We start from the raw sequence: 12500 nt of genomic DNA, 5'->3' as shown, positions 1-12500 counted from the left end.
GTGTAAAGGAGTGTGTGTGTAAAGGAGTGTGTGTGTGTGTGTAAAGGAGTGTGTTTGTGTATGAAGGAGTGTGTTTGTATAAAGGAGTGTGTTTGTGTATGAAGGAGTGTGTTTGTGTATAAAGGAGTGTGTGTGTATAAAGGAGTGTGTGTGTGTATGAAGGAGTGTGTTTGTATAAAGGAGTGTGTGTGTAAAGGAGTGTGTTTGTGTGTAAAGGAGTGTGTGTGTAAAGGAGTGTGTGTGTGTGTGTGTAAAGGAGTGTGTTTGTGTATGAAGGAGTGTGTTTGTGTATGAAGGAGTGTGTTTGTGTATAAAGGAGTGTGTGTGTGTGTAAAGGAGTGTGTTTGTGTGTAAAGGAGTGTGTTTGTGTGTAAAGGAGTGTGTTTGTGTGTAAAGGAGTGTGTTTGTGTATAAAGGAGTGTGTTTGTGTGTAAAGGAGTTTGTGTGTAAAGGAGTGTGTGTGTAAAGGAGTGTGTTTGTGTATAAAGGAGTGTGTGTGTGTGTAAAGGAGTGTGTTTGTGTGTAAAGGAGTGTGTTTGTGTATAAAGGAGTGTGTTTGTGTGTAAAGGAGTGTGTTTGTGTGTAAAGGAGTGTGTTTGTGTATAAAGGAGTGTGTTTGTGTATAAAGGAGTTTGTGTGTAAAGGAGTGTGTGTGTAAAGGAGTGTGTTTGTGTATAAAGGAGTGTGTGTGTGTAAAGAAGTGTGTGTGTGTAAAGGAGTGTGTGTGTGTGTGTAAAGGAGTGTGTGTATAAAGGAGTGTGTTTGTGTATAAAGGAGTGTGTTTGTGTAAAGAAGTGTGTGTGTGTAAAGGAGTGTGTGTGTGTGTGTAAAGGAGTGTGTGTATAAAGGAGTGTGTGTGTGTATAAAGGAGTGTGTGTGTGTGTAAAGGAGTGTGTGTGTAAAGGAGTGTGTGTGTGTGTAAAGGAGTGTGTGTGTAAAGGAGTGTGTGTGTGTAAAGGAGTGTGTTTGTGTATGAAGGAGTGTGTTTGTATAAAGGAGTGTGTTTGTGTATGAAGGAGTGTGTGTGTGTGTAAAGGAGTGTGTGTGTGTAAAGGAGTGTGTGTAAAGGAGTGTGTTTGTGTATACAGGAGTGTGTGTGTGTGTAAAGGAGTGTGTGTGTGTAAAGGAGTGTGTTTGTGTATACAGGAGTGTGTGTGTGTGTAAAGGAGTGTGTGTGTGTAAAGGAGTGTGTTTGTGTATAAAGGAGTGTGTTTGTGTATAACGGAGTGTGTTTGTGTGTAAAGGAGTTTGTGTGTATAAAGGAGTGTGTTTGTGTGTAAAGGAGTGTGTTTGTGTATAAAGGAGTGTGTTTGTGTATAAAGGAGTGTGTTTGTGTATAACGGAGTGTGTTTGTGTGTAAAGGAGTGTGTTTGTGTGTAAAGGAGTGTGTTTGTGTATAAAGGAGTGTGTTTGTGTATAAAGGAGTGTGTTTGTGTATAACGGAGTGTGTTTGTGTGTAAAGGAGTGTGTTTGTGTATAAAGGAGTGTGTTTGTGTGTAAAGGAGTGTGTTTGTGTATAAAGGAGTGTGTTTGTGTATAAAGGAGTGTGTTTGTGTATAACGGAGTGTGTTTGTGTATAAAGGAGTGTGTTTGTGTGTAAAGGAGTTTGTGTGTATGAAGGAGTGTGTTTGTGTATAAAGGAGTGTTTTTGTGTATAATGGAGTGTGTTTGTGTGTAAAGGAGTGTGTTTGTGTATAAAAGAGTGTTTTTGTGTATAATGGAGTGTGTTTGTGTGTAAAGGAGTGTGTTTGTGTATAAAGGAGTGTGTTTGTGTATAAAGGAGTGTGTTTGTGTATAACGGAGTGTGTTTGTGTGTAAAGGAGTGTGTTTGTGTATAAAGGAGTGTGTTTGTGTATAAAGGAGTGTGTTTGTGTATAACGGAGTGTGTTTGTGTGTAAAGGAGTGTGTTTGTGTATAAAGGAGTGTGTTTGTGTATAACGGAGTGTGTTTGTGTATAACGGAGTGTGTTTGTGTGTAAAGGAGTGTGTTTGTGTATAAAGGAGTGTGTTTGTGTGTAAAGGAGTTTGTTTGTGTGTAAAGGAGTGTGTTTGTGTATAAAGGAGTGTGTTTGTGTGTAAAGGAGTTTGTGTGTATAAAGGAGTGTGTTTGTGTGTAAAGGAGTTTGTGTGTATAAAGGAGTGTGTTTGTGTATAAAGGAGTGTTTTTGTGTATAATGGAGTGTGTTTGTGTGTAAAGGAGTGTGTTTGTGTATAACGGAGTGTGTTTGTGTATAAAGGAGTGTTTTTGTGTATAATGGAGTGTGTTTGTGTGTAAAGGAGTGTGTTTGTGTATAAAGGAGTGTGTTTGTGTATAACGGAGTGTGTTTGTGTATAAAGGAGTGTGTTTGTGTGTAAAGGAGTTTGTTTGTATATAAAGGAGTGTGTTTGTGTATAAAGGAGTGTTTTTGTGTATAATGGAGTGTGTTTGTGTATAAAGGAGTGTGTTTGTGTATAACGGAGTGTGTGTGTGTGTAAAGGAGTGTGTTTGTGTATAACGGAGTGTGTGTGTGTGTAAAGGAGTGTGTTTGTGTATAACGGAGTGTGTGTGTGTGTAAAGGAGTGTGTTTGTGTATAAAGGAGTGTGTTTGTGTGTAAAGGAGTTTGTGTGTATAAAGGAGTGTGTTTGTGTATAAAGGAGTGTGTTTGTGTGTAAAGGAGTTTGTGTGTATAAAGGAGTGTGTTTGTGTATAAAGGAGTGTTTTTGTGTATAAAGGAGTGTGTTTGTGTATAAAGGAGTGTTTTTGTGTATAATGGAGTGTGTTTGTGTATAAAGGAGTGTGTTTGTGTATAACGGAGTGTGTGTGTGTGTAAAGGAGTGTGTTTGTGTATAAAGGAGTGTGTTTGTGTGTAAAGGAGTTTGTGTGTATAAAGGAGTGTGTTTGTGTGTAAAGGAGTGTGTTTGTGTATAAAGGAGTGTGTTTGTGTATAAAGGAGTGTGTTTGTGTATAAAGGAGTGTGTTTGTGTATAACGGAGTGTGTTTGTGTGTAAAGGAGTGTGTTTGTGTGTAAAGGAGTTTGTGTGTATAAAGGAGTGTGTTTGTGTATAAAGGAGTGTTTTTGTGTATAACGGAGTGTGTTTGTGTATAAAGGAGTGTGTTTGTGTATAAATGTGTTGTGTTGTGTGTTGTGTATAGCAGTGTGTTTGTGTGTGTTGTGTTTGTGTTTGTGTGTATAGTGTTGTATTTGTGTGTATTGTGTGTTTGTGTATGTTGTGTTGTGTTGTGTATGTATTGTGTTGTGTATAAAGGAGTGTGTTTGTGTATAATGAGTGTGTTTGTGTATGTGTATGTTGTGTGTTGTGTAAATAAGGTGTTTGTGTATAGTGTGTTTGTGTGTATGTTTATGTTGTATGTTGTGTGTTTGTGTTGATGTTGTGTTAGTGTGTTTGTGTGTTGTGTATAAAAGTGTGTTTGTGTTGGAGTGTGTTTGTGTGTATGTTGTGTTGGTGTTAGTGTTGTGTTGTATTGTGTTAATGTGTTGTGTTGGTGTTGTGTTATGTATGTATTGTGTGTGTTGTGTTAGTGTTAAGTTGTGTTTGTGTGTATGTGTTATGTGGTATGTGTTAGTGTGTTTGTGTTGTGTGTTGTGTTGGTGTTGTGTTGGTGTGTGTGTGTGTGTTGTGTTGTGAGAGTTGTGTGTGTTGTGTGTTATGTGTTGTGTTGGTGTTGTGTTGGTGTTGTGTTGGTGTTGTGTTTGTGTTGTGTTTGTGTTGGTGGTGTGTTGTGTTGATGTTGTGTTGTGTTGGTGTTGTGTTGTGTTGTGTTGGTGTTGTGTTGGTGTTGTGTTGGTGTTGTGTTGTGTTGTGTTGGTGTTGTGTTGGTGTTGTGTTGGTGTTGTGTTTGTGTTGTGTTGGTGTTGTGTTGGTGTTGTGTTGGTGTTGTGTTTGTGTTGTTTGGTTTGTGTTGTGTTGTGTTGGTGTTGTGTTGGTGTTGTGTTGGGTTTGTGTTGTGTTGTGTTGTGTTGGTGTTGTGTTGGTGTTGTGTTGGTGTTGTGTTGGTGTTGGGTTTGTGTTGTGTTGTGTTGGGTTTGTGTTGTGTTGTGTTGGGTTTGTGTTGTGTTGTGTTGGGTTTGTGTTGTGTTGTGTTGGTGTTGTGTTGGTGTTGTGTTGTGTTGGTGTTGTGTTGGTGTTGTGTTGGTGTTGTGTTGTGTTGTGTTGGTGTTGTGTTGGTGTTGTGTTGTGTTGGTGTTGTGTTGGTGTTGTGTTGTGTTGGTGTTGTGTTGGTGTTGTGTTGGTGTTTGTGTTGTGTTGTGTTGGTGTTGTGTTGGTGTTGTGTTGGTGTTGGTGTTGTGTTGTGTTGGTGTTGTGTTGGTGTTGTGTTGTGTTGGTGTTGTGTTGGTGTTGTGTTTGAGTATTGTTGTGTTTGTTGAGTGTTGTGTTGTTGTGTTGGTGTTGTGTGTTGTTGTGTTGGTGTTTGTATTTGTGTTGTGTTGGTGGTGTGTTGGTGTTGTGTTGGTGTGTTGGTGTTTAATGTTATGTGTTTGGTGTTGGTGTTGAGTGTTATGTGTTGTGTTTGTGTTGTGTTGGTGTTGTGTTGGTGTTGTGTTGTGTTGGTGTTGTGTTGGTGTTGTGTTGTGTTGGTGTTGTGTTGGTGTTGGTGTTGTGTTGTGTTGGTGTTGTGTTGGTGTTGTGTTTGTGTTGGTGTTGTGTTTGGTTTGTGTTGTGTTGTGTTTGTGTTGTGTTTGTGTTGGTGTTGTGTTTGGTTTGTGTTGTGTTGTGTTGGTGTTGTGTTGGTGTTGTGTTGGTGTTGTGTTGGGTTTGTGTTGTGTTGTGTTGTGTTGTGTTGGTGTTGTGTTGGTGTTGTGTTGTGTTGGTGTTGGTGTTGTGTTGGTGTTGTGTTTGTGTTGGGTTTGTGTTGTGTTGTGTTGTGTTGGGTTTGTGTTGTGTTGTGTTGGGTTTGTGTTGTGTTGTGTTGGGTTTGTGTTGTGTTGTGTTGGTGTTGTGTTGTGTTGGTGTTGTGTTGGTGTTGTGTTGGTGTTGTGTTGGTGTTGTGTTGTGTTGGTGTTGTGTTGGTGTTGTGTTGTGTTGGTGTTGTGTTGTGTTGGTGTTGTGTTGTGTTGGTGTTGTGTTGGTGTTGTGTTGGTGTTGTGTTGTGTTGGTGTTGTGTTGGTGTTGTGTTGTGTTGGTGTTGTGTTGTGTTGGTGTTGTGTTGGTGTTGGTGTTGTGTTGGTGTTGTGTTGGTGTGTATTGGTGTTGTGTTATGTTGGTGTTGGTGTTGATGTTGTGTTATGTTAGTTGTGTTAATTATTGGTGTTGTGTTGGTGTTAGTGTTATGTTGTGTTGTGTGTTGTGTTGTTGTGTTGTGTTGAGTGTTGTGTTATGTTGGTGTTGTGTTGTGTTGTGTTAGTGTTGGTGTTGTGTTGTGTTGTTATGTTGGTGTTGTGTTGGTGTTGTGTTGGTGTTGTGTTGTGTTAGTGTTGTGTTAGTGTTGTGTTGTGTTGAGTGTAATGTGTTGTGTTGAGTGTTTGTTGGTGTTGGTGTTGTGTTTAATGTTGTGTTGTGTTTGTGTTGTGTTGGTGTTGTGTTGTGTTTGTGTTGTGTTTGTGTTGGTGTTGTGTTTGTGTTGGTGGTGTGTTGTGTTGTGTTGGTGTTGTGTTGGTGTTGTGTTGTGTTGGTGTTGTGTTGGTGTTGTGTTGGTGTTGTGTTGTGTTGGTGTTGTGTTGGTGTTGTGTTGGTGTTGTGTTTGTGTTGGTGTTGTGTTTGGTTTGTGTTGTGTTGGTGTTGTGTTGGTGTTGTGTTTGTGTTGTGTTGGTGTTGTGTTTGTGTTGTGTTGGTGTTGTGTTGGGTTTGTGTTGTGTTGTGTTGTGTTGGTGTTGTGTTGGTGTTGTGTTGTGTTGGTGTTGTGTTGGTGTTGTGTTGTGTTGGTGTTGTGTTTGTGTTGGTGTTGTGTTGTATTTGGTGTTGTAGTGTTAGTGTTGTGTTTGTGTTGTGTTGTGTGTTGTGTTTGTGTTATGTTGATGTTGTGTTGTGTTTGTGTTAGTGTTGTGTTTGTGTTGTGTTGTGTTAGTGTTGAGTGTTGGTGTTGTGTTGTGTTATGTTAGGTTTGTGTTGTATTGTGTTGTGTTGTATTTAGTGTTAATGTTTGGTGTTGTGTTGTGTTGTGTTGTGTTGTGTTGGTGTTGTGTTTGTGTTAGGTTTGTGTTGTGTTGTGTTGTGTTGGTGTTGTGTTGTGTTGTGTTGGTGTTGTGTTAGTTTCTGTTGTGTTGTGTTAATGTTATGTTGGTGTTGTGTTTGTTGGTGTTGTGTTGTGTTATGTTGGTGTTGTGTTGGTGTTATGTTATGTGTTGTGTTTGTTGTTGTGTTGTGTTGTGTTGGGTTTGTGTTGTGTTGTGTTTTGTTGTGTAAGTGTTGTTTTGTGTTGTGTTGTGTTTGTGTTGTGTTGTGTTGGTGTTGTGTTATTGTGTTGGTGTTGTGTTAGTGTTAGTGTTATGTTGGTGTTGTGTTGGTGTTGATGTTGTGTTAGTGTTGTGTTAGTTATTTTGTTGTGTTATTGTTGTTGGGTGTGTTATGTTATGTTGAGTGTTGTGTTGTGTTGTGTTGTGTTGTGTTAGTGTTAGTGTTGGTGTTGTGTTGTGTTGTGTTGGTGTTGTGTTGTGTTGGTGTTGTCTTTATGTTGTGTTGTGTTGGTGTTGTGTTGGTGTTGTATTTGTGTTTGTGTTGTGTGTTGTGTTGTGTTGGTGTTATGTTGGTGTTGTGTTGTGTTGTGTTGGTGTTGTGTTGTGTTATGTTGGTGTTGTGTTGTGTGTGTGTGTTGGTGTTATGTTGTGTTGGTGTTATGTTGTGTTGGTGTTGTGTTGTGTTGTGTGTTGGTGTTGTGTTGGTGTTGTGTTGTGTTGTGTTGTGTTGTGTTGGTGTTATGTTGTGTTGTGTTGTGTTAGTGTTGTGTTAGTGTTGTGTTGGTGTTGTTAATGTTTGGTGTTGTGTTGTGTTGTGTTATGTTGTGTTTGTGTTGGTGTTATGTTTATTTGTGTTGTGTTGTGTTAGTGTTGTGTTGTGTTGTGTTGAGTGTTGTGTGTTGGTGTTGTGTTAGTGTTATGTTAGTGTTTATGTTGTGTTGTGTTGTGTTGTGTTGTGTTGGTGTGTTGTGTTGGTGTTAGTGTTGTGTTTGTGTTGTGTTGTGTTTAATGTTAGGTTTGTATTTGTGTTATGTTGGTTTGTGTTGTGTTGTGTTAGGTTTGTGTTGGTGTTTGTGTTGTGTTGATTTGGTGTTGTGTTGTGTTATGTATTTAATGTTGGTGTTGTGTTTAGTGTTAATGTTGGTGTTGTGTTGGTGTTGTGTTTGTTGTGTTGTGTTATGTTGAGTGTTGTGTTGGTGTTGTGTTGTGTTAGTGTTGTGTTTATGTTGTGTTAGTGTATGTTAGTGTTTGTTGTGTTTGTGTTGTGTTTGTGTTGTGTTGGTGTTGTGTTTGTGTTTGTGTTGGTGTTGTGTTTGGTGTTGTGTTGTGTTGGTGTTGTGTTGGTGTTGTGTTGGTGTTGTGTTGGTGTGTTGTGTTGGTGTTGTGTTGTGTTGGTGTTGTGTTGGTGTTGTGTTGTGTTGTGTTGGTGTTGTGTTGGTGTTGTGTTGTGTTGGTGTTGGTGTTGTGTTGGTGTTGTGTTGGTGTTGTGTTGGTGTTGTGTTGTGTTGTGTTGTGTTGGTGTTGTGTTGTGTTGTGTTGGTGTTGTGTTGTGTTGTGTTAGTGTTATGTGTTGGTGTGTTTATGATTGGTGTTGTGTTGGTGTTGAGTGTTGTGTTAGTGTTGTGTTGTGTGGTGTTGTGTTGTGTTAATGTTGGTGTTGTGTTGTGTTATTTGTGTTGAGTGTTGTGTTGTGTTGTGTTGTTGTGTTGGTGTTGTGTTGGTGTTGTGTTGGTGTTTGTGTTGGTGTTTGTGTTGTGTTTGTGTTGTGTTGGTGTTGTGTTGTGTTGGTGTTGTGTTGGTGTTGTGTTGGTGTTTGTGTTGTGTTGTGTTGGTGTTGTGTTGGTGTTGTGTTGGTGTTTGTGTTGTGTTTGTGTTGTGTTGGTGTTGTGTTGTGTTGGTGTTGTGTTGGTGTTGTGTTGTGTTGTGTTGGTGTTGTGTTGGTGTTGTGTTGGTGTTGTGTTTGTGTTGTGTTGGTGTGTTGTGTTGGTGTTGTGTTGGTGTTGTGTTGGTGTTGTGTTTGTGTTGTGTTGGTGTGTTGTGTTGGTGTTGTGTTGGTGTTGTGTTGTGTTGGTGTTGTGTTTGTGTTGTGTTGGTGTGTTGTGTTGGTGTTGTGTTGGTGTTGTGTTTGTGTTGTGTTGGTGTGTTGTGTTGGTGTTGTGTTGGTGTTGGTGTTGTGTTGGTGTTGTGTTGGTGTTGTGTTGGTGTTGGTGTTGTGTTTGTGTTGTGTTGGTGTTGTGTTTGTGTTGTGTTGTGTTGTGTTGTGTTGGTGTTGTGTTGGTGTTGTGTTGGTGTTTGTGTTGTGTTGGTGTTGTGTTGGTGTTTGTGTTGTGTTGGTGTTGTGTTGGTGTTGTGTTTGTGTTGGTGGTGTGTTGTGTTGTTGTGTTAGTGTTTGTGTTGTGTTTGTGTTGTGTTGGTGTTGTGTTGGTGTTTGTGTTGTAATGTTGTGTTGGTGTTGTGTTAGTGTTGTGTTAGGTGTTGTGTGGTGTGTTGTGTTGTGTTGGTGTTGTGTTAGTGTGTTGTATTTATTGGATTGTATGTTGTGTTGGTGTTGTGTTGGTGTTGTTGTTGTGTTGTGAGTGTTGTTGTGTTAGTGTTATTGGGTGTTGTGTTGGTGTTGTGTTGTGTTGGTGTTGTGTTGGTGTGTTGGTGTTGTGTTGTGTTGGTGTTGTGTTGTGTTGGTGTTGTGTTGTGTTGTGTTGGTGTTGTGTTGTGTTGTGTTGGTGTTGTGTTGTGTTGGTGTTGTGTTGTGTTGTGTTGTGTTGGTGTTGTGTTGTGTTGGTGTTGTGTTGTGTTGGTGTTGTGTTGTGTTGGTGTTGTGTTGGTGTTGTGTTGGTGTTGTGTTGGTGTTGTGTTGTGTTGGTGTTGTGTTGTGTTGGTGTTGTGTTGGTGTTGTGTTGGTGTTGTGTTGGTGTTGTGTTGGTGTTGTGTTTGTGTTGTGTTGGTGTTGTGTTGGTGTTGTGTTGTGTTGTGTTGTGTTGGTGTTGTGTTGTGTTGGTGTTGTGTTGTGTTGGTGTTGTGTTGGTGTTGTGTTGGTGTTGTGTTTGTGTTGTGTTGTGTTAATGTTAGTGTTGTGTTGTGTTATGTTGTGTTGTTGTGTTAGTGTTAATATTTGGTGTTGTGTGTTAGTGTTGTGTGTTGTGTTGTGTTGGTGTTAGTGTTGTGTTATGTGTTGTATGTTGGTGTTGTGTTAGTGTTGTGTTTGTTGTGTTAATGTTGGTGTGTATTTGTGTTGGTGTTGTGTTGTGTTGGTGTTGTGTTGGTGTTGTGTTGTGTTGGTGTTGTGTTGTGTTGTGTTGGTGTTGTGTTGTGTTGGTGTTGTGTTGGTGTTGTGTTGTGTTGGTGTTGTGTTGGTGTTGTGTTGTGTTGGTGTTGTGTTGGTGTTGTGTTGTGTTGGTGTTGTGTTGGTGTTGTGTTGTGTTGGTGTTGTGTTGGTGTTGTGTTGTGTTGGTGTTGTGTTGGTGTTGTGTTGGTGTTGTGTTGGTGTGTTGTGTTGGTGTTGTGTTGGTGTTGTGTTGGTGTTGTGTTGGTGTTGTGTTGTGTTGTGTTGGTGTTGTGTTGGTGTTGTGTTGTGTTGTGTTGGTGTTGTGTTGGTGTTGTGTGGTGTTGGTGTTGTGTTGGTGTTGTGTTGGTGTTGTGTGGTGTTGGTGTTGTGTTGGTGTTGTGTTGTGTTGGTGTTGTGTTGGTGTTGTGTTGTGTGGTGTTGGTGTTGTGTTGGTGTTGTGTTGTGTTGGTGTTGTGTTGGTGTTGTGTTGGTGTTGTGTTGTGTTGGTGTTGTGTTGGTGTTGTGTTGGTGTTGTGTTGTGTTGGTGTTGTGTTGGTGTTGTGTTGGTGTTGTGTTGTGTTGGTGTTGTGTTGTGTTGTGTTGGTGTTGTGTTGTGTTCTGAGACACTTTTCTACTGAATCTCCTGTCTCCTGTTCTGACCTGTAGCTGGTCAGTGAGCTGGTCATCGTGGTACTGCCAGCGGGCGTGGACGAGTACTCCAGTGGAGAGGATCAGAGCGATTAACACCACTGTGTTCCACAACTGCTGCAGATATTTCTGACACACACACACACACACACACATAACTAACACACCTGACCTGAGGTGTTGCAGTAGTACACTGGGCAGTGACGTGTGTGTGTGTGTGTGTGTGTGTGTGTGTGTGGTGTTGTACCTGTACAGGTGAGTTGGTCTCTCCGGTGCACACGACTCCCTGCCACTCTCCATAGCGCCCCCATCTGGATCGACCACAACTCGACCACAGAGTGAGGGTAGCACCCTGTCTCACACACACACACACACACATTTTATATGGTGTGTGTGTGTGTGTGTGTGTGTGTGTTACAGCTTACCAGGTTATTCTGTAGTAATGTTTTGTATGTGATTCTTGCAGTGGCATGTAGACCCCTGAAAAAAATCAATTCACATTACACATTTATTAATACCTGTGTGTGTTGTGTGTGTTGTGTGTGTGTTTGTGTGTGTTTGTGTGTTGTGTGTGTGTGTGTTTGTGTGTGTGTGTTTGTGTATTTGTTTGTGTGTGTTTGTGTATGTGTGTGTGTATGTGTGTGTTTGTGTGTGTGTGTTTGTGTGTGTGTATGTGTGTGTTTGTGTGTGTTTGTGTATGTGTTTGTGTGTGTTTGTGTATGTGTGTATGTGTGTGTTTGTGTGTGTGTGTGTTTGTGTGTGTGTGTGTTTGTTTGTGTGTGTGTGTGTTTGTGTATGTGTGTTTGTTTGTGTGTGTGTGTATGTGTGTGTTTGTGTGTGTGTTTGTGTATGTGTGTGTTTGTTTGTGTGTGTATGTGTTTGTTTGTGTTTGTGTGTGTTTGTGTATGTGTGTGTGTGTGTGTGTGTGGTTGTGTATGTGTTTGTGTGTGTTTGTGTATGTGTGTGTGTTTGTTTGTGTGTGTGTATTTGTTTGTGTGTGTGTATGTGTGTGTTTGTTTGTGTATGTGTGTGTGTTTGTGTGTGTGTATGTGTATTTGTTTGTGTGTGTGTGTATGTGTGTTTAGGTGTGTGTGTGTGTGTGTGTGTGTGTATTTGTGTGTGTTTGTGTGTGTGTATTTGTATGTGTTTGTGTGTGTTTGTGTATGTGTGTGTGTTTGTGTGTTTGTTTGTGTGTGTGTATTTGTTTGTGTGTGTATGTGTGTGTTTGTTTGTGTATGTGTGTGTGTTTGTGTGTGTGTATGTGTATTTGTTTGTGTGTGTGTGTATGTGTGTGTTTGGGTGTGTGTTTGTGTGTGTGTTGTGTGTGTGTGTTTGTGTGTGTGTTTGTGTGTGCGTGTGTTTGTGTGTGTTTGTGTATGTGTGTGTGTTTGTGTATGTGTTTGTGTGTGTTTGTGTATTTGTGTATGTGTGTGTTTGTTTGTGTGTGTGTGTATGTGTTTGTTTGTGTGTGCGTGTGTTTGTGTGTGTGTTGTGTGTGTGTTTGTGTGTGCGTGTGTTTGTGTATGTGTGTGTGTGTGTGTTTGTGTATGTGTTTGTGTATGTGTGTGTGTGTGTGTTTGTGTATGTGTGTGTATGTGTGTGTTTGTTTGTGTGTGTGTGTATGTGTGTGTTTGTGTATTTGTTTGTGTGTGTGTGTATGTGTGTGTTTGGGTGTGTGTTGTGTGTGTGTGTTTGTGTGTGCGTGTGTTTGTGTATGTGTGTGTGTTTGTGTATGTGTTTGTGTGTGTGTGTGTGTATGTGTATTTGTTTGTGTGTGTGTGTATGTGTGTGTTTGTGTGTGTGTATGTGTGTGTTTGTGTGTGTGTTACCTGAGCAGAGCCCCAAACAGTTTAGTGACGTTCTCCGAGTTCTGTATGATGATGATGGGTTTAGAGAGAAGCTGAGACACATCCATCTGTAAAGCACAGGAGGTCCATCACCACTCATTGTAGTGCTCACAATAGATGTGTTATAAACTGTGTGTATAACAGATATGTTATAAACAGTGTGTGTGTAATAGAAGTGTTATAAAGTGTGTGTGTGTGTAGCAGATATGTTATAAACAGTGTGTGTAATAGGATTTTTATAAACTGTGTGTGTAATAGAAATGTTATAAACAGTGTGTATGTAATAGAGATGTTATAAACAGTGTGTTTGTAAGAGACGTTATAAACAGTGTGTATGTAATAGATGTGTTATAAACAGTGTGTTTGTAAGAGACATGTTATAAACAGTGTGTATGCAATAGATGTGTTATAAACAATGTGTACCTCTCTCAGTGTGTTCTGGTTTAACACAAGGATGATGAGAGCCGACGCCCCCAAAACCAACGCCCTCTTCATCTGCACACAACAATAATAATAATAATCATTATATTGGAAATATCAAAATGATTGTATGTGTGTGACAGAGAGAGAGAGAGAGAGTATGTGTTTGTGTGTGTGTCTGATAGAGAGAGAGAGAGGGAGTGTGAGTGT

The 12500-nt window shown here is 40.2% G+C and overlaps 1 protein-coding gene across 1 annotated transcript in view; it reads right to left on the bottom strand.

Moving 5' to 3' along the window:
* Window positions 1-12500, bottom strand: part of rnf215 (ring finger protein 215) — a 47405-nt gene that overhangs the window by 30633 nt on the left and 4272 nt on the right. The window contains exons 3-7 of the mRNA XM_058375002.1: window positions 12294-12365; window positions 11853-11938; window positions 10449-10503; window positions 10271-10375; window positions 10036-10152 (exon numbers count right to left, since the gene is read on the bottom strand). Of these exons, the coding sequence (XP_058230985.1) occupies window positions 10036-10152; window positions 10271-10375; window positions 10449-10503; window positions 11853-11938; window positions 12294-12365 (435 nt within the window). The remainder of the gene's footprint in view (window positions 1-10035; window positions 10153-10270; window positions 10376-10448; window positions 10504-11852; window positions 11939-12293; window positions 12366-12500) is intronic.

Source organism: Hemibagrus wyckioides, linkage group LG22, assembly GCF_019097595.1.
Source record: "Hemibagrus wyckioides isolate EC202008001 linkage group LG22, SWU_Hwy_1.0, whole genome shotgun sequence".
Classification (NCBI taxonomy): domain Eukaryota; kingdom Metazoa; phylum Chordata; class Actinopteri; order Siluriformes; family Bagridae; genus Hemibagrus; species Hemibagrus wyckioides.
The sequence above is the reverse complement of the archived record's forward strand: the minus strand, read 5'-3'. Positions and strand labels throughout refer to the sequence as shown.